This window comes from Penicillium citrinum (genome assembly GCF_028827155.1).
Source record: "Penicillium citrinum strain IBT 23319 chromosome Unknown utg000006l:1.0-3011923.0:1.0-3012962.0, whole genome shotgun sequence".
Taxonomy (NCBI): domain Eukaryota; kingdom Fungi; phylum Ascomycota; class Eurotiomycetes; order Eurotiales; family Aspergillaceae; genus Penicillium; species Penicillium citrinum.
This window is the reverse complement of record NW_026622691.1, coordinates 2,922,353-2,948,938: the sequence shown is the minus strand read 5'-3', so window position 1 is coordinate 2,948,938 and position 26,586 is coordinate 2,922,353. Positions and strand designations below refer to the sequence as shown.

Genomic DNA, 26,586 nt, shown 5'->3' with positions numbered 1-26,586 from the left:
AGTGGTTACCGCGTTCGGCTGCTATTTCCAAGTCTTCCATTGTTTTTACTTTTTATAAGTTCATTAATCCTTTTTTTTTTGGCTAAAATAATATATTTATTTACTCAATTGTCATCTGCAATTGAATATCATCTACTTAATATCTATATATACTCATACGTAGCTCGCAGGTGACATCTCCCGTGACTAGTCAGCATCCGCAGACTACGGAGAGAGTACACTTCCTCACCTTCGCTCCCGCCTTTCTCCTCCACAATACCCCCGCCGCAATGACCGACAGTAAGGTCCCCCAGCCAGGTCCGGCTAAATTGAAGCGCAATGCTGGCCCGGACGAATGGCTTGAAGCTGCAAAGGACTGCAAGTACCTGTCTGAGGCTCATATGAAACAACTTTGCGAAATCGTGAAGGAATATATGATGGAAGGTGAGTCCTAAATGAACTCTCCCCCACCCACCTTCTCTCACATTTTCTGACTTCTGATCTCTTCCCTATGCTATCAGAATCAAACATTCAACCCGTGGCAACCCCAGTTACCATCTGTGGTGATATCCACGGTCAGTTCTACGATCTACTCGAGCTCTTCCGCGTTTCGGGGGGGAATGCCAGATGGCACCGAGCTCGATGCCCCTCACACCTCAACTTCCGTCATCACCTCCGACGATATCGAACCTCCATCCACTATCACAGACCCAAAGGCCCGCAAGAAGATGCGCGGCTCACAGCATGATGATGAGGAAGGCGACGACCCTGAACCCGATACCCGGAGTCGCTCCGCCAGTGAAACCTCCTCCGCCCTTAAACTCAACCGCAACTTCGTTTTCCTAGGAGATTACGTCGATCGTGGATATTTCAGTCTGGAGACTCTAACCCTGCTTCTCTGTCTCAAGGCGAAGTGAGTTTCCCGTGGACAACCCTTCTTCTTTCACAAGTTGAGAAGAAGACCGCGATATCGATATAACTGGACGGCACTAACACAAACCTCTTTCTAGATACCCCGATCGAGTCACCCTCGTGCGCGGTAACCACGAATCTCGACAGATCACACAAGTATATGGATTTTACGAAGAGTGCTTCCAAAAGTACGGGAGTGCTTCGGTATGGAAGGCCTGTTGTCAGGTTTTCGATTTCATGACGCTGGGCGCCATCATCGACGGAAAGGTCCTGTGTGTTCACGGTGGATTGAGTCCAGAGATTCGAACTCTAGACCAGGTGCGCGTGGTGGCTCGTGCGCAGGAAATTCCGCACGAGGGTGCATTTTGTGACCTGGTCTGGTCGGATCCGGACGATGTTGAGACGTGGGCAGTGAGCCCAAGAGGTGCAGGTGAGTTGCAGTTTATTTTGCTTTGCCTTTTTTTTCTTCAGTTGGATCTAATGCTAAAGCGCAAATTCATTTTCTTAGGATGGCTATTTGGTGATCGCGTGGCCGATGAGTTCTGCCACGTTAACGATTTGTCATTGATTGCGCGGGCTCATCAGCTCGTGAACGAAGGTTATAAGTATCACTTCTCCAACCAGAACGTCGTGACGGTGTGGAGTGCCCCCAACTATTGCTATCGGTGTGGTAATTTGGCGTCCGTCTGTGAAATTGGTGACGACCTCAAGCCCACTTTTAAGCTATTCAGCGCCGTCAGCGATGATCAACGGCATATGCCAACCTCGCGGCCGGGCCGCAGCGAGTACTTTCTGTAACATGTTTGCAATTGCAATTGCACGGGCGCTGGCGTTGGGTTGCCTTTTGGGATTGATGAGCATAAATAATGATCTAGAGACGAAATCATGTCTATACTCTTATCTTTGTAGCTGCATACACAGTAGATGTATACTTGTCTTATTTCTGTCCCACATTTATCTTACTTTTTTTTCTTTTCTATTTTATTCAAGTCCCACATTCTCTGCCACTCGGCAACCCGGCAACCCGGCAATTTACAGGAACCGTTGAAATTGATCGACTGATATTGGCTGCCGAGTGTTTCCCCCGGAGTGGCAACCGTCCGGAGTGCATCCCGAAGCCCTCCGGAATGCATCCCGGACATCCGCCATAAAAGATGACCCCCGCGGGGAAATTCTAACGCACAGACGACTTCATATCGATAACATGCAGCCTACGAAAGAGAAAGTCGACGTCCTCATCTGTGGTAGTGGATCAGCCGGTCTTTGCGCTGCGACCTGGCTGGCACGATATGGTGTGCGCTGTAAGGTGTTGGAGCGCCGTGATGGTCCTATGGTAATGGGCCAGGCGGACGGGGTGCAATGTCGTACAGTCGAAATCTTCGAGAGCTTCGGTATTGGCGAGGAACTACTTCGTGAAGCGTTTCATGTTCTCGAGGTCAACTTTTGGGCCGAGGATGGTAATGGAGCTATCAAACGGACTGGACGAACAGCGGATACTCAACCAGGATTATCGCATCAGCCTCATGTGATTCTGAACCAGGCTCGCATTAATGGGCTTCTGATCGAGTTGATGCAGAAGTATAATGACCAGCAGATTGATTATGGGTATAACGTCACATCTGTTGAAGTCGATAGTGCCTCTGCAGCAAATCACGAAGCATACCCGGTGACTGTCACCGCTGAAAAGGATGGGAAGAACGAGACCTTTGTGGCAAAGTATGTTCTGGTGAGTATCTGTATCATACAAAAGCCCTCTCTTTTCTTCACAATGAGCTACTCTAACACATGCAGGCCTGTGATGGTGCTCATAGTACCGTGCGCAAAGCTCTGGGATACAAGATGGTTGGAGACAGCAGCGATGCTGTCTGGGGTGTAATGGATATGATTCCACAAACCAACTTCCCAGATTTCCGGAAAAAGTCCTCAATTCGATCCAAACATGGAAATCTCATGATCATCCCAAGAGAGGGTGACAACAATAACCTCACTCGATTTTATATTGAGTTACCCCCGGGAACAAACCCGAAAGAAGTGACCCTAGAGAATCTGCAGCGTCAAGCCCAGAATATCTTCCAGCCTTACCAAGTAGAATTTACTGAGACTGTCTGGTGGTCTGCTTATGCCATTGGACAAAGGCATGCGGACTTTTTCCACAAAGATTACAGGGTTTTCCTTGCGGGCGATGCTTGCCACACCCACTCGCCTAAGGCTGGCCAGGGCATGAATGTCAGCCTGCAGGATGGGTACAACATCGGTTGGAAGCTCGGTGAGATCTTGACGGGTCTTGCCAGCCCTTCTCTGTTAGAGACATACGTCATAGAAAGGCAAAAGGTTGCACTCGATCTAATCAATTTCGATCGATATTTCTCCAAGCTATTTTCCTCTGGAGCCAAAACAACCCCGGCTGAATTCCAAGAGGGATTCATTCAATCTGGAAAATATACTGCAGGAGTGACAACCAAATATGATGCCTCTCCAATTACAACGTCCTCGGAATCGAACGACCTTGCCACAAATGTCATCGTCGGAATGCGATTACCCAGTGCACAGATCGTGCGATTCTGCGACTCGAAACCTATGCAGCTGGTGAGCCCGCTCAAATCAGATGGCAGATGGCGTATCATGGCATTCGTGGGTGACCTATCTATCCCCGTAAACCGTACAAAGTTGAATAAGGTAAGTTGGGCGAGGAGCAGAGTTCTCTACTTCCTACTAATTTGTTGCACAGTTCGGGGAATATCTTTTCTCCCAGAATGGACCAGTCCATACCTTTACTCCCAAATCGCATAGTATCGACAGTTTAATTGATGCTGTGGTCGTTGGCCATGGTAATCGATATGATGTCGAACTCGAGCAAATTCCAGAATGTTTCTACCCAGCGACTGGCAAGAACCAAACCCGGGGTAAGATATGAACAGAAAAGGCTTTCTGGCTGATTTTATCTGAGTCTGGCTGACCGAATACAAGATTTACACAAGATCTACTATGATGACGAGAGTCACAACAGGGGACATGGACATGCATACAAGTTCCTCGGCATTGACCCGAAACAGGGGGCTCTCATCATCGTCCGCCCTGATCAATGTGAGTAGAATGCTCTGCGATCTGAAACACAATAACAAAAAACAGATTTCACTGACTAAATACAATCCAGACGTTTCTGCTGTGATGGATCTGAGCGAGTATACCAAACTTGGTGGTTTCTTTGACGGGTTCCTGCGGCGCCAAACGTAGGTTGGGAGTCCTCGACTACGTAAATACATTGAATAACAAAGCAGTACAGAGAAAAAGAGAGTCCTAAATTATCTATTCTCGTCGAGAGTCGACTTTGAGGACGTTGCTCTGGAAGAATTCGGGTTGAACTGATAGCCCTGCACCATGTAGGAATTTACACACCAATATATTGAAACTCGCACGACATCAAGATCTGAACTCATCCTTTCTGTTTCTAGTTTGTTTGTTTCGCTATAGCAATACAGTAATTATTTAAGAAACTATCGTTGCTTAATATATGCGATGGGCAGATCTCCCCTTCAACACGCAGGCAAGCCCGTATGTACTACATTATGAATTATGGCTAGTAGCCATACCTCATAATTACCATGCATGTGTATATAGCAATTCCTTGGCATGATCATGGAATAAATTGGTTATGATTAAAATCACGTCTTTGATTCCTAATATTCTCCAATTCGCTGAATCATTTGTAAAAATCACGCCAATCTCGGAGTTTCGCCCGGAAATTTGCCGAAAGATTTGAAAAAAAAAAGGCTGACAAACGCCCAGCGGAGGTTTTCCGTTGGAAACAAATCGAGCATTGCAGATGAGATACACTCTTCTTTTACACAACATGAGATGGCGTGACTGGGATTAGCAATTGAATAATTGAAAATGAATTTATTTAAGATAGCTGTATTGCACGATAAATTACCAGTATAGTTTATTCTTTACTGCTACTGCGATATCTACTCCAACTTCTTTACATTTCAAATTTATACTAGATCATGGCTATCTCTAAAGTCGCAGTTGTCGGAGTAAGTCAATCCTAGCTCACTGAAGAATTTGAATTCTCCTGTTTACAAGATGTCGACTCTGACAAAATAGGGCACCGGAAACCTCGGACCAGCCATTGTTAACGGACTCCTCAATGGAGGCTTCGAAGTCACTGTCCTGAGTCGATCATCGTCTCATCAACTAGATCCTCGAGTCAAGGTCCAAGTGGCCGACTATAATTCCTTGGATTCACTTACCACTGCGCTGTCTGGCCAAGATGCCGTCGTCAATACACTCGGTGTAGGCGTCGTGCCTGGTGAAGTTCACCTCCGCGTGCTGGAAGCTGCCCACGCTGCGAAAGTCCAGCGATATATCCCTTCGGAATTTGGAAGTGACACAGCAAACCCTCTGACTGCAAAACTTCCGGTCTTTGGCGTCAAGGTTGCTGTTATCAAGAAGCTAGAGGAAATTGCAGCTCAGGATTCGACATTCAGCTACACATCCATCATTACAGGCCCTTTCTTCGACTGGGGTATCGAAAAAACTTTCCTTATTAACTTGAGTGGCTCGAGTACATCCATCTATGATGGTGGTGATGTACCTGTCAGTTCCACCACCCTCGCTGGCATTGGTCGTGCCGTCGCCGGTACTCTGCAGAAGGCCGAAGAGACCAAAAATCGCCATGTCTACACTGCGAATGTGCAATTCACCCAGAATCAAGTGCTCCAATGGTCAGGAAAGTCTGATCAAATCGAGAAGATCCCAGTTAAGACCGAAGACTTGGAGGCAAAGGCCTATGAGGCTATCAAGCAGCCCACGCCTGATCCCCACACATTTGCCAAAAACCTCATCTTGCGAGCCATCTTTGGTGGTAAATTTGGAGGTCATTTTGCAAAGACCGATAATGAGCTTTTGGGATTGAAGGAGCTGTCAGAGTCTGAAATTGTGGATATCGTTAAGAAGTACGTTTAGTTGAGCATTGGGGCTCTTGTGTGAGCAGGTTATCTTCTACTTTGACATTAGCAATACACTGGATTACAACAATATCGGTAATATTACCAGAGTCCTCTTTTCCGTTAATACAGAATTCTCTTCCTCCGTTGTTTCTTTGACGATATATGCTGATTCTGACAATGTTCCAAGATTACAAGGCTGCAGTTGCACTGTCTAAGCGTTTTCAGCATAATTCCCTTAGAACCCTAACTATATTAAGCCAATTGATTAATAATAATAATATTATTATTATTATTATTATGCAGCATACTATCTTCCAGGCTCCAATGTGCAGTTCTACAACTCCCAGTACTAAATAGTGATGCCTGTTGTATATTCGTGTTCGAGTCTATCTGGATGATTTCCTCGTATTGGCCTGACTCATTGCAAAAACTTCCTGCATAAATTCGCCAAATTCCATCCGGAATCACCTCAGCATCTCCCACAATATACAGAACTCACTCCCAATGGCGCGTCCATATACTGTCGCCCCTCATTTGGAATACTTCAATGTCCCGCTGGCCGAATTCTGCGCCAGTCGACCAGAATTCGAAAGTTTCGGCGTTGGTGGGTACATTTTCGCAGAGTGTCCATCCCACCATGCCAATATCAAAAACACTTCCACTATCAGCCCACGCATCTTGCTGATTCAACGCGCCCTCACCGATACAATGGGAGGTGTTTGGGAAGGCCCCGGTGGCTCAATTGAGCCCGACCTTGACAAGACTCTACTGGATGGTGTCGCACGCGAAGTCCTGGAAGAAACAGGTCTCAACGTGTCGCGTTTTCTAGATTTAGTCACGGTCGACAGTTGGCAACATTTGCGTCGGAATGGAGAAATGTTACGAATTGCCAAATATTCATTTATTGTCGATGTCTACGAGGCTGGACGCCCTCATGAAGAGATTCCCGTTCGTCTGGTAGCGACCGAGCATCAGGCTTTTGAATGGGCGTTGGAAGAAGAAGTTCGCGAAGTGATGCAGACGAATCAAGGCAAATTTCAGCATCCTCTCCCTGATACGTGGTTGAATGGACCGAATTTGATTCGGGCGTTTGCCTGGTATAAGAAACAGATCGCATCGGCAGTGCCTGTTTACAACTAGTCAATATACATATATGAAATAGATTCACCAATTGGAGCATTCTAGTCATGGCATGGACTATAACAAGCAACAAGCTATCCCCTACTTTACTTGATGTTATATGGTATCTACTAAACTTATCAATCCTCTGCCGGGTAATCTCCTCGGGCCTGCATCTCCAGTGCAACTTGATCAACTTCTCGCCATACGCGCAGAAGATTACCACCGGCCACTTTGCCTGCATCCTCATCGCTGACACCCCGTCGCAGGAGTTCGGCGATCAAATCTGGGAACTTGGAGACATCTTCCAAGCCCTTTGGTGTCTTGGGGATACCATCGAAATCGCTTCCAATTCCAACATGATCAAATCCAGCTACAGCTCCGATGTGCATAATGTGATCAGCCACCAGCGCCAAGGTGGCATGCTCGTAGTCTGTGTCAGGTAGACCATTTTCATTATCTGAAGCAGAACACGAGATGAATTCGGGAGCAAAGTTGACCATGACAATTGAGTTGGTCTGCTGTACCAGAGCGAGTACATCATCTGGCACATTCCGGGGATGCGGGCACAATGCATACGCCGAGCTATGACTAAAGATCACTGGGGCTCGACTACCCGTCCATTCAGTCTTGCCTGCGCCCAACACATCGCGCATGGTCTGTACACTGACATGAGCTAGATCTATGATCATGCCGAGGCGGTTCATCTCGTAAACCAGATCCTGACCAGCTGAGCTGACGCCATGCCAAATGGGGTCGGCCTTCTTGATGCCGTCGTCGGCCAGTTCGACCAGGGCAGCGTCGGCATATTTATTATGACAATTATGTGTGAGTGTCGCGTAGGAGACACCCAGATCATAGAACATACGGAGATGTGCCAGCGAATTGCCAATTGACTGCAGACCTTCAATACCCAGCGGCGAAATAATTTTGCCTTGCCGGAATGCTTGTAGAGCAGTTGTGCCATTGGGGGGGCCTCGAGAAAATCTCGGGGTAAGCCCTTTGCACGCGTGACATAACATCGACTTGTTCGACGGTTTGGCGCACACCTATATCATTCGATTTAGTCTTAATGTTATTATCAAGTTTCTTTTTCTTTAATTCTCGGCAACACTAACTCAGAGCATAGTTTTCATCCGAGAAATCTGTGCCATCCGCAGGCACGGGACAAAGACACTCCAGAAAGTACCACCGACATAGCCTTTCTTCAGACGGGGTAGATCAACATGACCCGAGAGATTGCCGTGGATGAAGGACTCGGTGAAGTTGGAGTCATAGATGTGATTATGGTAAAATTCCCGGATGAAGATGGGAAAGTCATCATGGCCATCTATCCACATTAGCTTCATATCCGGGTAAAGAGTGATCTTATAGGGCTTTTATGGAGTGGAGATACCGATGAGCGGAGTGGATGTTAGAATGTTATGGACGCGATCCTCTAGAGTGACGGGCGTACGGAGCATTTGGTGATGCGAGCAGCGCGGCCAGAGGAACCAACCACTTCCAATCACGGCGCAGAGAAAGATGAGCCAGTTACGACGGGAAGAATGATTTCGATCATGATTTGGTTGTTGATTGGGTGTTGGAAGAGGATCAGACTCATGCGGGTTTTGGGATCCTGCTATCTGTTCTTTGACCTTCTCCATGGTAGTGAAACCGGATGTTATTGAACTGAGAGTGAACCGTATATAGTGGAGAGTACAAGTTGAAGTAGGAATAAATTCAAAAGAGAGTCACATTGGAAATGGAGAGGAAGAAGAGTGAAAGTTGAAGTTGTAGTCTGATACTCTCCGAGTCACGTGGTGTACTACCTACTTTCAGCCATTGCCTATGGCTATATTAATTATATTACATTGTATTATCTGATGTTTTATAATTGGTATTTTCGGATCAATTATCGTATACTACTACTCTTGCTAATACTGATATCAAGTAGATTGAATAGAATCAAAATGTCCAACTCTGCTACCAGCATTAGTAATCAGAAATATTGTAACTAACTATACCATAACTATAGTATGGCATCTTCTATGCTACTTTACAACTGTACTATTCTATCATGTTTTGATAATTTTATATTCTATATATTTCATCCTTATGATAACTATACAAACATACACCTCTCTAAATCATAATAATACTATTATATAGTATTACTAACTACTGTACTGCAATTAAGCGGACTAAATTGCCCCCGCCTGCTCCACTCTTTTCCTCCGCAATCTTTTTTTTTCTTTCGTCTTTTCAACTTCTTAACTTCAACTGAACTCGAGACTGACTCCCTCGTGTCGTTTGAAAGTTCTTTTCTTTTTTTTTTTTGGCAAATATGACTGGCGCGCCAGCCATGATTGACAGTGAGTACTCAACTTGATCCTTACAATACATCCCCCTCAATAGTCTTTTGAAGCCCCTCACTAACCCGCATATCATTATTAGGCCTCGCTGTCTGGCATGCCTATCGTTTGCCCTTCCTCATCGCCCTGGCTGTCCTCTTCTTGACCCTGCGTGTCTATCGTCAATTCAACTCACGATCCAAGACTGCCGCTTCGTCTTCCGTCCCCGTTTCCCCTCGCAGTCAATCACCAGAGAAGTCCGAGAAATTGGATGCGCCCGCAGGGAAATCGACTACCTCTCCAGCTGTATCTACCAAGACTAAAAATACCGACAAGCCTGCTTCTACTACTGTTGCTGCGAAGCCGACTACAGGCCCTAAACGTGTGCAGGGAAGAAAGCCCGTGAAGACCATTGGGGGCCGGCGTGTCTCCGCCGAAGACAAAGAAAATGGCCCTCGAGTCTCCTTCATCCAGCCCGTCGTCTTTTTCGCTTCCTTGACTACCACCACCGAACGATATGCCAATCTTCTCTTGGAGGATCTACGCCTCGCTGCGGAAAAGCAATCGGCCTCTGAAGATCGCAAACGTGGCATCCTGCCCCCACAGATTCATGATATCTCCTACCTCGACTTTGACGACTTCTTCACCTCAGTGCCCGAAATAACTGCAGACTCGCCCGATGTTCCCGGTACTCGCTATGTCTACTGTATCCTGGTCCCCACCTATAACATTGACACCGTGCTCAACACATTCTTGGGCCACCTTGATGAAACCCACAACGATTTCCGAATCGATACCGCGCCCCTCTCCAAATTGGGTGGATACTCCGTCTTTGGATTTGGCGACAAAGAAGAGTGGCCCACGGAGGAAGAAGGTTTCTGTTCCCAGGCTAAGGAAGTCGATCGGTGGATGGCCAAGCTGACCGGCCGTAAACGCGTGTTCCCATTGGGTATGGGTGATGTCAAGAATGACCCTGAAGGTGCCTTGAAGGAATGGACTACTGGCCTGTTGGATATCTTTGGCGATATTGTAGAGCACGGTGGACTTGGCGAGGGTGTCCCTGGTAGCGGTGATGCAATGGAAAGTGACGAGGAAGATATGGAGGATGATGAGGAATCCCAAAAGAAGAAGTCTTCTTCTATGGTCGATCTAGAGGATATCAAGATGAACGGTGACTCAAACAGTGACTCGTCGGCCGCTCCTATCCCCGTTGATTTCACCACTGTTGGAAAATCCGTGACTACAAATGATACCGCCAAAGAGATGGTTCCCAAGACCTCTCCAACCTACGCCGCTCTGACCAAGCAAGGATACTCGATCGTTGGCTCACACTCCGGTGTGAAGATCTGTCGCTGGACCAAATCTGCTCTGCGTGGTCGCGGTTCATGCTACAAGTATTCCTTCTATGGTATCCGATCTCACCTGTGCATGGAGGCTACGCCATCTCTCTCTTGTAGTAACAAGTGTATCTTCTGCTGGCGCCACGGCACAAACCCGGTCGGAACGACTTGGCGCTGGAAGGTGGATGAGCCCGAGCTGATTTTCAATGGTGTGAAGGAGGGTCACTACAAGAAGATCAAGATGCTTCGCGGTGTTCCTGGTGTTCGCGCTGAGCGATTTGCTGAGGCAATGCGCATTCGTCACTGTGCGCTGAGTCTTGTCGGCGAGCCGATCTTTTACCCTCACATCAACCGTTTCCTCGAAATGCTGCACAATGAACGCATCTCCAGTTTCCTTGTTTGTAATGCCCAACACCCCGACCAACTCGAGGCTCTGCACCGTGTCACTCAACTCTACGTCTCAATCGATGCCAGCAACCGCGAGAGTCTGCGCAAGATCGATCGTCCTCTGCACCGCGACTTTTGGGAGCGATTCCAACGTTGCCTGGACATTCTCCGCGAGAAGCGAAGCTACCAACGCACCGTCTTCCGTCTGACTCTGGTCAATGGCTTCAACGTGGATGACGAAGTTCAAGGATATGCCAATCTGGTCGAAAAAGCCCTGCCGGGTCTTGTCGAGATCAAGGGTGTTACATTCTGTGGAACCAGCACCAGCGCTGGAGCTGGCTTGACCATGAAGAACGTTCCATTCTATGAAGAAGTCGCCGCGTTCTGTGTTGCCCTCAACGCAGAGCTAGAGCGTCGAGGTCTGAAGTACGGTATTGCGGCGGAGCATGCTCACAGTTGCTGTGTCCTGATTGCGTCAGAAAGGTTCAGGGTTAACGACAAATGGCACACTCGTATTGACTACCAGCGTTTCTTTGAGTTACTCGAAAAGGAGAAGGCGGACGGTACTCCATTCACCCCAGAGGACTACATGGCAGAGACCGAGGAGTGGGCATACTTTGGAAATGGTGGATTCAATCCAGACGATGAACGCTGGTACCGCAAGAATCGCAAGCCCAGGCCAATTGATGTTGCGCCAGAATCAGCTCCATCGTCATGAGCCGACAAGATACCTTACCTTTCTTTTGACCCCGAATAAATATTCGGACGGCACTTCGAATGGTTGGTGACTGGAAGCTTACCAAGATGGCCGACAAGTTCCATCTTGAGTACCATATAACTACTGGATGCTCGAGTCTCTTCTTTCCCGGGCCAATCATGATGCCCGGTGGTCTATCACCATCCTCGCCATGATTAATGATTTTCAGACAGCATTATTTGCTGCTATGTTTGTACAGAAAAGAGAGGAACCTTGAATTTTCCTTTGACAGGCGAGACCTCAAAAATGATCCATTCATGTCTGATAGTTACGAAATTCAATGAACTCGTTCATCATAAGCTTTGTTTGTGGCAGTTCGAGCCGGTCAAAAATATCACCTATTTCCAGCTGGACTCAACCAATACAACAGGGGAAAATAAATAAATTTGGACTGTCAAGTTGATCATCATTACTATGCCATTAATATTTAAATCATAGTCTACCCAGTATATCCAGTATATCCAGTATATCCAATATATCCAGTATATCCAATATATCCAATATATCTTGTATATCTCTGTTTACTCCCCATATTCCCTCCATGATAGCTCACCGCCTTCGGATATCAAAATGCAAGTGTTTCTCCAAAAGTTGCGCGGGGTTCGACAGTTGCACAGCACAGCACAGCACAGCACAGCACTACGACCACTCAGTGCTTTGGTTGGGATTTTGCACGAGATTTGGGAGTTGTAGTCTTTACACATCCCAAGTAATACCATGACGCAGCCTGCCAAATCAACTGCCGGCGTGCTTCAAATCCCAGTGACGGCCACACAAAAGTCCGCATCCACAAAGAAAACTCCCAAACCTCCAGCTCCTCGTCTCAAGCTGCTGATCCGCCGCCTGCCACCGGGACTAACACAATCTGAACTTGAAACTGCACTGGGCGACGAATGGAAGCCGGGGGCAGGAAAGATCGATTGGCTTCAGTATAAGCCTGGCAAAGTTTCGAAGGAGTAAGTAAATATGTCTATCACGAATGATATGAGCACTTTTCCTGACCGCACGAACGCTTCGCTACAGCCCTGCCAAACCATCTCGTCCTTCGAGAGCCTATGTCCATGTCACCTCTAACGAACACGTCACTCCGCTCTCAGATCGAGTTCGACAGACCTCCTTCCAAGATGCCCGCCACACCTCCAACGACCCGTCTCTCCTAGGTCCGCCATCCCTTGAATTCGCGCCTTATGCCAAAGTCCCCGGAAACCGAGTACGCAAGGATGCCCGACAAGGGACGATCGATCAAGACTCGGACTTCATCGCTTTCCTCGAGAGTCTGACCCAGCCGATTGCCAAACCTGCCCCCGTGGATTCAATAGAGACCGAATCGAAAAAGGAACCAGTCTTGACAACGCCTTTGGTTCAATATATTAAGGACAAGAAAGCCAGCAAGGCAAAGGAAAGCGGGAGCTCCAAGTCGAAGCACGGCCGAGGAGAGAAGGAAACCAAACAAGAGAAGGTGCAAGCGAAGAAGCTGCTACAGCGACCAGACAAGGAATCTACCTCTATGACAACCACTGAGAAGAAGGGTAAGAGTGATAAAGGTAGCAAGGAATCTGGCAAAGCAGCGAAGCAGGCTACAGCTACGACAAAATCCGGCAAGGCGAGTGCTTCAGCAAGCACCCCCAAGGAGTCTACAGGTGCTTCAGGGAACGAAAAGAAGAGAGAGCGAGGGAATGTCGCTGCAGCGGCCAAGATTCTCCAGCGTGATCTGGGTCTCACGTCTGGGTCTGGGTCTGGAGGCCGTCGGCGTGGGAAGAGTGGATCAAATGAAATAAGTTCCCCGAATAACGAGAGCTCTCGAGACTCATCCATCCCGGCATCCACTGTGGAAGGTAGCAAGAAGGAATCGAGCAAATCTGCCAAAGGTAGAAATGCTGGAAAAGAAAAGAACACTGAAGTTTCCTCACCTCGTGCCTCTGAAGCGCCGAGCACTCCTACCACCGCAAATACAAATACCAATACGAACAACGCTCCGACAAAGCCAGCTAAGGGTGGCAAAGGCAAAGCCACCGCAAGCCCGGCGTCGACCGCAACACAAGCGTTCCTCAAGCATGCCAATCCTTCGCAAGGTGTGACAGAACCGCTGCTAGAGGAGGCGTTTGGAGTGTTTGGCTCCGTAACCAAAGTGGAGATTGACAAGAAGAAGGGATTCGGATACGTGGATTTTGCAGAGGCGGCGGGACTGCAGAAGGCCATAGCTGCTAGTCCAGTATCCGTGGGACAGAGTCAGGTGGTTGTTTTGGAGCGCAAAGTGAATCCAGGTGGAGAAAAATCTCGTAAGGGACGAGGAGAGCCCAATGCGAAGAAGGCCGAGGCTAATAGTAGTGGTGGTGGTGGTGGAGGACCTGGCGGCGGCGGAGGATCATCGCGAGGGTCGCGTGGAGGACGAGGCAATCGCAACAAAGGGACCAAAGGAGAGGCTAAAGGAGATGGTAAAGGAGAGGGCAAAGGAGAGGGCAAAGGTGAAGCGAAGGGGGCCGAGAAGAGTGCGAAGTCAGCTGAATAGCTACTGCGCAAGTGTGTATGCAAGATTGATAATGAGAAATGATACCCTAATGCAGACGACATACAAACAATGTATGTACATCGGCATACTTAGCCATATCAAACAAAGAAGGTCATTGGTAGTATGAATATTCGTGCTAGTGTATACAGTATTCCGAGCCCTAATGGTAAAATACACTAAGCTAATGTAAATTCAGAGAGGTTATAGTTATCATCAGTATCTTTTGACTTTTGCGTCGGATATAATTCTGTACACGATAAATATTTCCACCGGCAACAAACACTTGCACAGCCTGGACGTTCAGAGTGTATACTCTTGTAATTGGTGTGGCTTAACTAATGTACATAGTATAGTTGAACTGGGGTCCTCCGTACTCGGCCACGAATTGGAAGACCACTCCATTTTGCAGGATCTCCCGCGGCAGGATTTCATTGGCTGCGGAGGCAAGACTCGAATCAAGCGATTTTACAGTGATGAGGACGAAGAGATATTTGAGAAGATTCTTGAATTCTGATAAATTATGTGTTCTAATTAATATGGCGCATCGCACCTCACAGCTCCGATTGACCATCTCCAACATCAAAGAGAATGGATCAAAACCTTTCAGACCTCCTCGACACCCACCAGGACCAGCCGACCGAAGTCAGACGCCGAGACCAGGTAAAGATCATCACCACTCCCTGGACATTAACACAGATCCGAAGATCGCGTAGCAGTCGAGGCGGGAGTCTAAAGGCTTCACTTTAGGGCATCGAGGACATGCAGTCATCAGCAAGGGTGGAGATTCTGTGGCTCTTATAAAGAGCTTAGAAGAGGACGTCTACTCTAAAGTGATTCTTTGAACTGTAGGAGAAAGATTGTTAGTAGTCATTCTTGGAGATGATTTGGATGGTTTTTTCCATCGTATGGGGGAGGGATCACATACGTAGAGTCGCTTGAAAAACAGAAGAAGGTCCGGAATCCTGCACGACTTTATACTCCGTGGGTGCTGGGCGGTGAGCGCTACTCCTAAGCGAGGGTTCCCGCTGTTTGCCTAGTTTGTATAATCAAGAGGGCGGTGAGTGGTATTCACCAATCGAAGAGCATAAAAAGGGACCCATTTTAAACCGCGGCAGAAATTTCTTCATCGACGAAATCGCGCTCTGATTGGTCAGTTTCAAAAGGAGGTTCTTTGCGGCTGAAAGACACTCCACTCATTCCATTTTCATTATTCACACCGAGTGGTTGAAACAGAACAGCAGAAGAATAATTCGGAACCTTTCCGCTCATTAAGTCCATACTGTGACCCAACCAATGTTCTGGAAGACAGCTTGGAAGGGCTAGGTCGGGCAATGTCTCCGTGAGGCTCATGTCTGCATGCTCTAGTATAGTATGGTCAATCTTGGTAGATGTCTGTGATCAAAGTCTTGCATGCATTCTTTTCTTGGCATCATGCACATATTCTAATGTATGTACTATGGACATATCCAGGAAGGATCCAAAGAAAAAGCTACTAGTACCCATTATACACTAGTGCAACCTGGGCGTTTGTGGCTGTTTGTACATAGTACAGGACAGCAGAATACATGACAACAACATCAACATCAACTTGATACAGTGTGAAGTCTTACATGTACCAATCGGTTAATAACCAACTATCAAGTTGAGCGTGTGCTTAATAGTTAATGACCTCCTTTATTCGAACTTGCGGTGCGCTCTTCTCTGCTGCTAGTAGTGCCTGGGCAGCCTTATCATCGCAGGATCCGTCTGCTCTTGGGTCAGCGTAGTATCGGGCCATCTGGCTATGTACCTAGGCTAGGGGAGACGAATATGTAGTAATTCGTAGTGGCATGGTCATGTTCAGACTGTATGGGTAGTGATACTGCCTAGTGGTTATCAGGAACGCCTGGCTAGGTCCTCACTCGAGCATCTCAGTGTGAGAGTACACCATCGGTATGTATATATATATATATGTACACCCTTGTGAAGCTCGCATTAATTCAAGAGTGCAATCTTTCACTTCGAAGAACTACATTAGTTGTACTCTCTGGTTGTAACACTTCGTCCGTTACGCTGAACATCACAAACCTAGGATCTTACACTACTGCATTCTCTGACAATCCATTGAATATTTACCCATGTCTGGAGTCTCGATGCTAAGCTAAAGTTCACCATGCTCGCAACGCCTATCAGCATGTCCTTATGCTCTACTTAATTTTATTCTAAAATTTGTCTAGCACATACGACCATAGGGTGTGGAGAACAGGGCTTCCCGTCCGCTCAGCCGTACTTAAGCCACACGCCGGCAGGTTAGTAGTATGGTGGGTGACCACATGCGAATCCCTGCTGTTGTATGTTTTTTTATGCTTGTTGTTTTTTTATATACGTCGTTGAGTTTAGTTATTTTTGCTGTTTTTTACACTTTGGTCTGTTCAGGCCTTCCCCTGAACGGATAACGTGTGGCTTTTTTTTTTTTTGACATTATCCCTGTTGCATGGTTGTGCCCTGGTCGAGTGCTGACGGGTGGACAAGATACATTGTTGCCATTACTGTCTGCTCCGGCGTTGGCTACCTTATTTCAAAAGATGCAGTAAAGCTTTTGTCAGTTCCTACTTTCTTGTCCATATCACTGGATTACTGAGCCCTGCAGCAGCAGAACCGGCCGGCTGCGTTATTTTCTTTCTGTATGTACAAATAGCATTTGAATAGTATTGCTTCTGTGTTTGCCATTGTCTATATCTGGCGGAAAGACCGAGTCGAACTCCAAATAATAGATTTGATCCAAAAATTTTTTTATTTTTGTGTGGTGTTTATCCTGGGGCTTTGTGGGTTTTTTTGGTAGTTCTGTTATATTGCAATATGACGTTATCCGAGCCAGAAGTATTAGTTAAGTGTAACGGGGTAGGCCAAGCAGTGCTGGCATGAAGGAACTTTATATGTCTAAGTTTGAATAATTGGTCTGATTGGCTAACGTGAGCGGGCCGGCCCCATCTGGCTGGCGGGCACTGTCCTGACACATGATATCAACAGCATGCAGCCTACTTACCACGGGATTCTTGACAAAAGCTCTGAAAGATTGATGCGGTGAAGCTATAAAGATTACCTGATGGTCCTTGCGGTTCGATCCCGATTCGATACCATTTCTTTGATTAAACCACGCCAGGAGAGAGCTAAATGACTTCGCTCGAATCATCCTGATTGCTTGAAGCTTATTTTGAGAATCAGTCTTTGTTCTATTTATATTAGCTAGTTGATTTTGTTAATCTACACCTCTTATCTTTGTGCCTAATCCGTGTATATATTTACCGCAAATAAACAAATCGAAAATCTGAATAAAAAAAATTCATTCAGATAACCAAGTTTGTATTATCATATTTTCTATATAATTTCAATGAATTTGACTTTCAATCTGATATTAAAAATTATCAAGAAAATCATCAGTATTATTGACAAATCTTTCTCTATCATATATCCAAATGATTCAGAGGATGTCACTAATTAAATATAGTTCAATGGATAATTGGATATATTGTCTTTTTACACTCCCAAAAATATCAATTTTTCTTAGCAAATTTAATATAGAGCTTGAAATTTCTATTGAAATCTTCAATAGCGTAACCTGCGGGTGAGATATCCCCATGAAGTTAATTAGTTACAGCTAACAGATACCATACAGGATGATTCTTTGTCATAATTCGCGCTCAAGATCGACATCTTCGCCAGCTGCCTGAGGAACGTAATCCACGATATACCCAGGATTGCTCAAGAATGGCGAATTTCCTTCGTAACATCGCTCGACATGAAAACCGCCATTTCCTCGAGCTATAGTACGCTCTTGCACGCAAGCCCGCAATACTGGCTATTTCGACACAAGCTAGGCCGTGTAAGTTACGGGCACAGCCAATGGGCGTGCTGAGACTGAGTCCAGCCAAGGAAATTGCTTCTGTTACATCTTTAGGGCCACAATCATTGCACAGAGCCATGCAGCAGGCAAATTCGTCCAGGACCATTGACCCATCCCGTAGATTGCATTAGCATTCGCATTTTAAAATTGAACGTGAAAAGGCCCTTAAAAAACCTGTGAATATCCTACCCCTCAGACATTGATACCACCATATTTGGCCTGCATCTCCTTTTCCTGCTTGTCAAGCTCCTCTTTGGGGGTCCCCGGTTCCATTTGCCCGATATAGCTTTGTCCCTGCGGCAAAACCATCGCACTCATATGGACTAGTCGAAGGATCGGGCTTTTCAGGCCTTGTTTCTCCCGATATTGCTTCTTAAGCCCCTTGAAGGCTTCGGACATAGCAATACCGCCAAATGAATGAGTAAGTGGAATGACATCTCGCCCAGAGTCGAGATGTTTCAAAACCACTTGGCGAACCTCTTGCGCAACCTGGTCCCAGCTAGCATGTGGTGAGCTAGAATTGAACGATTCCTTCAGTTCGTCAGTGACATAGAGGTAGTGTTTCGGACTATATCGTGACTCGGATACGATAACAATCACGGACGTGGACATTTTGAGAAAGTGATAGAGAAGTCGGCCACAAAGAAAGATGAGAGCAATAACAAAATTCAAAAACTGGACCTATAATAGTCAACATTAAATTCTGCGGATCTGGCCCTCTCTTGAGCCATTCGCCTCACTATTCTATTCCGTTGAACAATAAATGGGTTCCATAGAAAGTCGAGAGGAGGGACGGCGATTGGCGCCAGCGTTCATCGGCTCCGATTTAACAGCTCCAGATCGCCTGAAGCAAACACTGCAACCTCAAAACGACATGTCCACATATACAAGATAGCTGGATTATGGCTCGTATACGTTGAGGAAAAATATTGTATCATACACGTACTACAAGGTATTTTGAACTCGCCTTCGCAGAATCTTGATGAGTAAGGTTTTTTGATTCATATTTGCATAGTTTTCTGTCTTTCGTTTTCATCTCGAGCTGTCCCGCACGGTGGGAGGCGAGAGGTTTGTTCAGTATGGGTTGTTTTGGATCCTTATTAATATACCATGGAATATTTGGTTTGATGAAGGACTTATTTTCTGGCTAGGATTGGGACTGTAACAGAGTTTATAGATAATACAAATCAGACAATATCATGGGTAGTCTCCAGATTGAGATCTTGCACAACCATCTGGGCCCTTTCCAGGATTGCCTCGGTGCCCTCAAACCGGGATTTGAGGGCATCTACGACTGCGGGTGCCTCTTCTGCCTCTGAAATTTGACCTTCGGCTGCAATCACTGCATTGAAATCTCTCGCCATACTCTCCACCTCCTCAGTCATTTTTCTCTGCAGATCATCAAAACACTCATCCAGGGCCCCTATGTATTCTCTGCGAGCTTCATTCGAAAATTTAGCAAAGAGCATTGAATTCATCAGGTGATCATTCATGATCGTCTGCTTGCGCTTGATACTTCCGGGCCCTGTATATATTAATCAATAAGCCAGTTTGAGATACAGCCTGGAGTAGGAAGGTTAATTTGACTAACCTCCTTCTAGGTTAATCTGGGTATAAGCAGGTTGCATCAGTCCTGAAATGTAAGAGCTGGCATGACCATGAGCCATGTCTCTCTTGGTGTTCCTGACGAGCTAATTAGCACACCATTTCGATGATGCCGGCACGGATATCTTTACTCTGAGATTTGCGTCATCTTTTGCAAAGCATTCAGAGCATGTTCATGAATGTATCTTCTTCTCAGATCCAGGGTTTGGCGAAGATTTTCAAGGGCGCAAGGTGCAAGATGAATATGCGCTACAAAAAGCCATGAAATGAGAATGCTACCCCAGGAGCACCTGGGTGATGAAGCTTTTTTTTTTCTCCAAAAGAATTGACTTACCTCCAATTTCCTCTCTCCATCTATCAAAGATTGTGCGAGCATCTCTCGTCATGTTTCCTTCTTGCATATGCAGCCAATTCCCAATAATCTCCCATTTGAGAATTAGCTGATCTCTTGCTGGCTCGAGTAACTCGTCATTCCAACAGCGACCTTTAGACACAGCCTTAGTTATGTGCTCGCCAAAGTTAAAACAAAAGGCAGCATAAGTTTGCCAGGCCAGCTGTAAGCAATATTAGAACCGAATAGTATGGTCAAAAAATGGGTTGAAGAAACCCACTTCTGCTGCCCATTTCCGGCTAATCTCAATACTTGCAGCCGTCCAGCAAGTTTGATGTTGCCCTGAAGTTTTTATGAGACTAGGATCCAGATATAATGAATTAAAGGAACAACTTACGAATCATGTTGGTAATATGTTCCTCAAATAGACTGGTTAAGCCCACACGCGCTTGATGAGCTAATCCTTGGTTGGAAATGAGCTCCTATTGACTGTCAGACACTCTGGATCTCTCAATACGCTGCTCATGGCCTAATAGGTCCATCTAGGTCAAATATACCCGTTTCAAACCATCCTGTGCATTCCTAAGAACCTCTCTAAGCCTAGCGGCATTTCCACTTGTCACCGAATCTGTTCCGGACAAAGTCCACTGACGCAGAGAAGCTAGCTGTTTTGGTACTTGGATATTCAAGAATACGGTTGCCGAGCGCATGAGAGCCTCTGCGGGTACCAAGTGACAGTACCGGCGCAGTTCCCGAATACCCGCAAGATCAACGTATGCCTCTTCATTACTCTTTCCGCTGGAGCGGTACTTGGAGTAGAGTGTGTTACTGACACAAAAAACCTTGACATCGGGGTGTCTTTTGATGAGATTCTGCGATACCTGGGCGTTCCGCTGAGTGACAAGGAATTTTGTCAAACTGGCCAGATGTTTAGTATGTCGGTACAGGCCGAGCTTAAAACATAAGTAGCTTACTTGAGATTCAACTCCTCCTCCTTACCACTAATACAAAGTCAGTGAATGGGATTGCCACGTCTCGAGACCAAGGACTCACCGTAGCATCAATACTTGGTCCGCCAGTTTTGGTCGTTTCGTGGACGACACTCTCCGTGCCTTGGATTCGGTTATGTCGGCCTTTTTTCGAATAGCCTGAATTTCTTCGTTCATCTGTCTGATCCGAAGAGCATGCGAACTATCACCACGAGCAGATTCTTCAGGTGAAATGTCCTAAGAAGAGAGATCAGTAACCCTTTTCCACATAAGCGACTACTAAGAATACCTCCGATTTCGTGCAGATGATTCTTTTTGGCTGATCTGGTTTGCATCGTCCCAAAATGTTTTCAACTGATTCGTTTGTACAAGCGCGGGCAATGTCCGCCACAACGAAGACTTCATCACAGCTATGAGACAGATACCGGTCCGTAGCTCGAACTCTGGCGTAGTTTAGATCACTGAAGCCTACTTGAGGATTAGTCTAAAGCCCGACTGCAGTGAGTGCGGCGATGTAATTCCTGGGGCATACCGGGTAGATCAGCAAGGATCAGGCCGTTCTTCAGAATCGGTGATTTGAGATATACCCTGCAAGATTATCAAAAACGAATTCTTTCTAACGGGAGCTTCACTGACCTGATCAGCTTAATGAAAGGCCAAATTGCAGGTTTGCCACTCTCAATATTACTAGCAGTTAGCATATCGAGAATATCTCTACACTCCTCAATTTCACCTGCAATCGCAGAGTACTCAAGTGCATCGAGCCCACCTGGTCGCAATGCTAGGTCAGCAGAGGCCCACCTTTCCAACTGCGCGAGGATAGCTGAATGAGCCCCGTCATAGTCCTGGGAAAGGTGTTCCATCGTCAACGCCGGTTGATTGTTGAATAAAGATTCCAAAGTTTCCCAGGCCTTCCCAGCCTCATCTCGACATTTTTGCTGGTCCTTTTGCGTTTGCAGGTCTCGGAAAAATCGATTGACATGAAATCGACGGAAACTTGTAAGAAGTTCGTTCAGTAGCTCTTTCATTTCTGCCGATGTCATAAACTCTGCTTCAACCGTAAATGGTCCGGTGTGCTCTTCATCAACATGTCGAAATTCAGTCACTACGCAGGTACAAGCTGTGCCTCCGCTGCTCTGTATATACTTGTTAATACAGCCTCTTTTTTGACCGGGGAATAAAGTAATGAGATGATACATACGGAGCGTGATAGGCTCCGCTGATCAAGCAACGAGTTTATTAAAGAACTTTTCCCTGGTCGAGTATTAGGAAAGAAAAGAAATGACCTATAGAGACATTGGAAGGCCATACCAACACCAGAGTCGCCGATAAAACCCACAGTCCGAGTGTCTGGGTACTTAAACATGCTCATTTCCTTGGTATCCCTATACAAGGCATAAAGATCTGAACTTTGCTTTTCGCTCAGCGGAGAAATTCCCATCATGTCGGCAAGGACGCCCAATTCGCGTTTAACATCTTTCAGGCCATCCTGAAGTCGACTTTTATAAACCGGAGCAGGAGGAAGTTCTTCTTCACGGATATCGCTAATTTTGGCGTCGTGCATTTCTTCAATGTCACTCCATTGGGTATTGTCGGAGTCATCCTCGCTCTCTGCAGCATGTCTTTCGGAAGGGCGAGTTTCTTCGCCGATGCTCGACTCAGGAAAAGCACCAGGGATTCGCGGTGTTGCTCGGGTTGAATTAGAAAATATCGAGCGACTCCTCTCAGCCTGTCGGTCACCAAGAGATAAATGCACTGGCACAGGTCTTGGGCTTGGGCTTGGGGAAGCATTATGTTGCTGGGCATAAGTGGCAGGAGAGCTACCAGGGGTTAGCCAGGTGTTTGATGACCGAGCTTGGGGTGACAGCATCGAGTCTTGGGAATCGCTGAGGCTCAGGTCTTGGAAGAGAGAGATCGTTCTCGGGGTTTGTGAACTGAGTGAAGAACCTTCGCGATTATTGCCTCGAGATGAAGATGAAGGGGTGAATACCACTTCGGATGGTGAGCTAAAGGAGAAGTTGAACTCTGAAGATGGCACTTCCATCATGCGGTGTCCGCCTTGTGGGATCTGCCTTGTGAAAGGTATCGAAGAGGATGGTTGGAGTCAAGCAAATGTATGTATCTATTTAAATTAATCCATACACCTCGGTATGGATGATCAGCCCCAATTCTGGAACGGACCGCGGTGGGGGCAGTGTAACCCTTCGCGCTGGTGGTTAGGGCATCATCTGTTAGCGCTGCCTTTCAACTAGACTCGGGGCGCCTACATACGCCAAAATCGTTCCTCGTATGGGAAATTGGTCTGCTCGGTTTGATCTCTACCTTATGTATTCGGCTGATCTAGAATATTGTGCAGAAGCTATGGGTTACCTTGAATGAAAAGAGAAATGAAGAAGTTGTGGCAGCCCCGTGAATTCTTTTAGCCCCCATAAGCTAGCAGCCTAGCCGCATTCCTATCCCTGTCGCAAAAGCGAGCGAGGCCAGGGAATAGTTTGTACTTTTGTCATGAGAAAGAAACGCTCCAAGTTCTGAAAACGCGGCAATCTCGGCGGAGTTGGGCATCTGATCCCCAGCCTTCTTTCTACAGTGATTGGTGCCGACTAATCATTGGTCCTGAATGTCCGATAAGTACCGAGTCTCCTTCATAATTCAGTCGAATTTACGGTGGTATATTTGGAGCCCTCTCCTTATCCTTTTTGGTGGTCATGAGTCACAGGGAATGCTAAAATATTCGATATCACAATGTGCTAGAGAGGCATTGGTATAGGGGTAAAAAAGAAATACTCTGGTGTAATGCTAACTTGAGGAATATCGCGACGAACTCATAATGTACAGAGAGGATTGAAAGAAGAAGTTTAGAGGAAGGTATCGTTGACCGTATTGAGTACGCGCTATTTCTTTGTTATTCCTCTCAACATTGTACTTCACACCGGCGAAATATCAAGTTCATGAGTGCGAAGTGAAGCCTGTAGTTCTTAATCTCGGGAAAAACACCCAAATTTGAAACGAAGATAGTACTTGGTATGCGAGATATAAAAAGAAACGATGATAATAGAAACAATCAAAAAGAAAGAACGAAAAACTATGCAGTAGCGAGTGCATCAGAACTCGTATAATTCATAAATACATCGAACCTTTGCCCCAATCGATCAGACCGAGGATCATATTCTTCCGGCCATCCAAGGTCCTCTGTAAGGTTAGACTATAAAACTTCCGAAAACCGAAGTAGGTCATTTCTATAGGGACTGGGAGGCAAAGAATTCAATTTTAGTGACGTGGCAAATATCATTCAATTATATACGTGAACGAAGGCCATCTGCAGCGGAGTTGCTTTCTTTTATGAACTATTTCGACCGGCAAAGTATACCAGAAAAGCTTATCCGAAATCAGCCCGAGAACAATTCTGATGATGGGGAATTATCTGAATCTGATAAAGAGCTCGATTTTGAAGATGATATCATGATACTTAGAGATTTCTCATTTATAACTATCAGTGAGATCAACAGTTACTTTAGGATGCATCGACTCGTGCAACTAACTATGCGTGTGTGGTTAAAGTCTTATGGCGAACTAAATCAATGGAGGGAGAAATTTATTAGCAATTTGTTTAGGACGTTTCCCACCGGTCAATACGAATACTGGGAGAATTGCCGGTCGTCTTTTCCTCATCTTAAATCAGCAATATCTCAGCGTCCAGAATCATTCGAATGCCGACGACAATAGGCTACTCTATTTTATAAAGGTATATATTATGCGTGGCAAAACGGTAACATCGCTGATATAAGAGAAATGGGTTCAGGATCAAGAAACCTGAGAGAAGTCTTGGTGGGTGAAAATCATGAAGAGTGCTTGATAGCACAAACTTGCTGGCAACAGGATACAGGTTTGAGGGTCAATGGGATGAGGCCGAGCGGCTTTTCGTGCAGGTCATAGAGATAAATAAGAAAACGCTCGGTGAGGGCCATCCCTCTATGTTAAAAAGTCTGGGTAACTTAGCATCGACATATTGCAATCAGGGTCGGTGGAAGGAAGCTGAGCAGCTCGATATACTGGTGGTAGGAAAAGGCAAAATAATATTTGGCAAGGGTTATATTTCTATACTGACTAGCATGGGTAATTTGGCATCAATATATCGCAATCAGGGTCGGTGGAAGGAGGCTGAACAGCTTGATATACAGGTGGTAGAGATAAGCAAGACGAACCTTGGCAAGAATTATCCTAGTATACTAGCGAATGTAGCCAATCTAGCATCGACGTACTCGCACCAGTGTCGATAGTAATACGCCGAGCATCTCGCCGTATATATAATGGAAATTCGCAAGATAAAGCTTGGCGAGACTCATCCCCTCCACATTAACAAGTATGGCCAATCTGGTATTGATGTATCCCAACCAGGGCCGGCGGAAAGAGACTACTCAGCTCACTGTGCAGGTAATAGCGACTCGCAAGACTAAATTTGGCGAGGATTACCCCGACACACATTATAGGTACGGCGAACTTAGCATTAATATTTGCCAACCAAGGCCGGTGGGAAGAGACCGAGCAGCTGCAGGTTCAAACAATGAAGAGAAGCAAAGCAGTATTCGGGGAGAACCATCCTAATACACTGGCCAGCATGGGTAACCTGGCGTCGACGTTTTGGACCCAAGGCCGGTGGGACGATGCTGAGAACCTCGAAGTGCAGGTGATGATGACTTGCAAGACGAAGCTCGGCGAATATTATCCTGAAACGCTGAGTAGTATGTCTAATCTCGCTCATACCTGGAAATCTTTATCTCGCGATGCCGAAGCTATGAATCTGCTACGAGATTGTTTAAAAAAACAAAAACGAAACTGGGCCTGAATCATCCAAGTACCTCATCTAATTCGGCAACATTGTTGGAATGGGAAATGGAGGGCCTATCTAAGTATGGCTAGCAACTTCAAAAGCTGATTGTTCAGTTATGGCATGTTTATCTAGCAGTCTCTGCACTACATAAAATCAGTCCCTCGATGGCGGTAGGGGAGGGGATAACCTTGGTTCCAGCCTTCAAATAAATCATTTTCGAGAACTATGTATGTACAATTTGGTAGAAAAATTTAGTAAATCCAGACGTTTCTCATAGCGAATTGAATCCTCAAACAGATTAGCGTCTTGAAGGTTTGTGAAGGCTCGAATGGGTTTGTAATATGGTTGTATTCTACGGGTACTGTGTGTGTCAGGATCCCGGTATGGGAACACCGATCTAGCGGTATGGATCATGAGGATTTTCGTTGTTCACCCAAAATATGGTCGCATATACAGGTAACATGGAAACTATTGCTAGCCCCTAATTCAGAGCCAGTCTTCTTCTAGCCCAAGAGACGTGATCTCTATTATTCAAGACTACCCATGGGGGCTGCCGCTGCCATCCAGTCCCTTAAAAAATGAAAGATATTGCCATGCTTTGAAGCTAAGCTAGGCTAAATTGGCCAAATTTTGAGGCTCCCAATAGCACTAATAAATTGTTAATA

At 46.1% G+C, this 26,586-nt stretch overlaps 12 protein-coding genes across 12 annotated transcripts; 9 read left to right on the top strand and 3 right to left on the bottom strand.

Moving 5' to 3' along the window:
- Positions 1 to 269: 269 nt before the first annotated feature.
- sitA (TOR signaling pathway phosphatase SitA) lies at positions 270 to 1,689 on the top strand (the record flags this gene model as incomplete). Its single annotated transcript, XM_056646552.1, has 5 exons — positions 270 to 423; positions 501 to 554; positions 607 to 892; positions 990 to 1,321; positions 1,400 to 1,689. The coding sequence occupies 5 exons, from the start codon at positions 270 to 272 to the stop codon at positions 1,687 to 1,689; spliced, it is 1,116 nt and encodes a 371-aa protein (XP_056499993.1).
- A 406-nt stretch (positions 1,690 to 2,095) lies between these two features.
- N7469_007633 (putative phenol 2-monooxygenase) lies at positions 2,096 to 4,125 on the top strand (the record flags this gene model as incomplete). The annotated part of the gene is made up of 5 exons (XM_056646551.1): positions 2,096 to 2,617; positions 2,683 to 3,567; positions 3,620 to 3,794; positions 3,859 to 3,975; positions 4,046 to 4,125. The coding sequence occupies 5 exons, from the start codon at positions 2,096 to 2,098 to the stop codon at positions 4,123 to 4,125; spliced, it is 1,779 nt and encodes a 592-aa protein (XP_056499992.1).
- A 770-nt stretch (positions 4,126 to 4,895) lies between these two features.
- N7469_007632 (aromatic alcohol reductase) lies at positions 4,896 to 5,856 on the top strand (the record flags this gene model as incomplete). The annotated part of the gene is made up of 2 exons (XM_056646550.1): positions 4,896 to 4,925; positions 4,996 to 5,856. 2 exons carry the CDS (start codon positions 4,896 to 4,898, stop codon positions 5,854 to 5,856), a joined length of 891 nt encoding a protein of 296 aa, XP_056499991.1.
- Positions 5,857 to 6,344: 488 nt separating this feature from the next.
- On the top strand, positions 6,345 to 6,980 carry N7469_007631 (NUDIX hydrolase; the record flags this gene model as incomplete). The annotated part of the gene is made up of 1 exon (XM_056646549.1): positions 6,345 to 6,980. The coding sequence occupies one exon, from the start codon at positions 6,345 to 6,347 to the stop codon at positions 6,978 to 6,980; it is 636 nt and encodes a 211-aa protein (XP_056499990.1).
- A 119-nt stretch (positions 6,981 to 7,099) lies between these two features.
- Positions 7,100 to 8,605, bottom strand: N7469_007630 (putative dipeptidase; the record flags this gene model as incomplete). Its single annotated transcript, XM_056646548.1, has 3 exons — positions 7,100 to 8,008; positions 8,129 to 8,289; positions 8,356 to 8,605. 3 exons carry the CDS (start codon positions 8,603 to 8,605, stop codon positions 7,100 to 7,102), a joined length of 1,320 nt encoding a protein of 439 aa, XP_056499989.1.
- Positions 8,606 to 9,303: 698 nt separating this feature from the next.
- N7469_007629 (flavodoxin and radical SAM domain protein) lies at positions 9,304 to 11,737 on the top strand (the record flags this gene model as incomplete). The annotated part of the gene is made up of 2 exons (XM_056646547.1): positions 9,304 to 9,313; positions 9,396 to 11,737. 2 exons carry the CDS (start codon positions 9,304 to 9,306, stop codon positions 11,735 to 11,737), a joined length of 2,352 nt encoding a protein of 783 aa, XP_056499988.1.
- Positions 11,738 to 12,493: 756 nt separating this feature from the next.
- N7469_007628 (putative nonsense-mediated mRNA decay protein Upf3) lies at positions 12,494 to 14,285 on the top strand (the record flags this gene model as incomplete). Its single annotated transcript, XM_056646546.1, has 2 exons — positions 12,494 to 12,732; positions 12,800 to 14,285. 2 exons carry the CDS (start codon positions 12,494 to 12,496, stop codon positions 14,283 to 14,285), a joined length of 1,725 nt encoding a protein of 574 aa, XP_056499987.1.
- A 4,075-nt stretch (positions 14,286 to 18,360) lies between these two features.
- N7469_007627 (uncharacterized protein) lies at positions 18,361 to 18,780 on the bottom strand (the record flags this gene model as incomplete). Its single annotated transcript, XM_056646545.1, has 1 exon — positions 18,361 to 18,780. The coding sequence occupies one exon, from the start codon at positions 18,778 to 18,780 to the stop codon at positions 18,361 to 18,363; it is 420 nt and encodes a 139-aa protein (XP_056499986.1).
- Positions 18,781 to 19,355: 575 nt separating this feature from the next.
- N7469_007626 (uncharacterized protein) lies at positions 19,356 to 23,137 on the bottom strand (the record flags this gene model as incomplete). Its single annotated transcript, XM_056646544.1, has 14 exons — positions 19,356 to 19,693; positions 19,760 to 19,851; positions 19,905 to 20,022; positions 20,108 to 20,327; positions 20,385 to 20,446; positions 20,502 to 20,586; positions 20,662 to 21,022; positions 21,079 to 21,105; positions 21,158 to 21,330; positions 21,383 to 21,561; positions 21,626 to 21,681; positions 21,730 to 22,229; positions 22,295 to 22,347; positions 22,405 to 23,137. 14 exons carry the CDS (start codon positions 23,135 to 23,137, stop codon positions 19,356 to 19,358), a joined length of 2,997 nt encoding a protein of 998 aa, XP_056499985.1.
- A 1,199-nt stretch (positions 23,138 to 24,336) lies between these two features.
- N7469_007625 (uncharacterized protein) lies at positions 24,337 to 24,877 on the top strand (the record flags this gene model as incomplete). The annotated part of the gene is made up of 2 exons (XM_056646543.1): positions 24,337 to 24,637; positions 24,705 to 24,877. Coding segments are annotated over 2 exons (474 nt in total), but the record flags the coding sequence as incomplete, so codon positions are not given.
- Positions 24,878 to 24,882: 5 nt separating this feature from the next.
- Positions 24,883 to 25,370, top strand: N7469_007624 (uncharacterized protein; the record flags this gene model as incomplete). The annotated part of the gene is given in 2 exon segments (XM_056646542.1): positions 24,883 to 24,938; positions 24,950 to 25,370. 2 exon segments carry the CDS (start codon positions 24,883 to 24,885, stop codon positions 25,368 to 25,370), a joined length of 477 nt encoding a protein of 158 aa, XP_056499983.1.
- A 30-nt stretch (positions 25,371 to 25,400) lies between these two features.
- N7469_007623 (uncharacterized protein) lies at positions 25,401 to 25,936 on the top strand (the record flags this gene model as incomplete). Its single annotated transcript, XM_056646541.1, has 2 exons — positions 25,401 to 25,524; positions 25,581 to 25,936. 2 exons carry the CDS (start codon positions 25,401 to 25,403, stop codon positions 25,934 to 25,936), a joined length of 480 nt encoding a protein of 159 aa, XP_056499982.1.
- Positions 25,937 to 26,586: the final 650 nt, after the last annotated feature.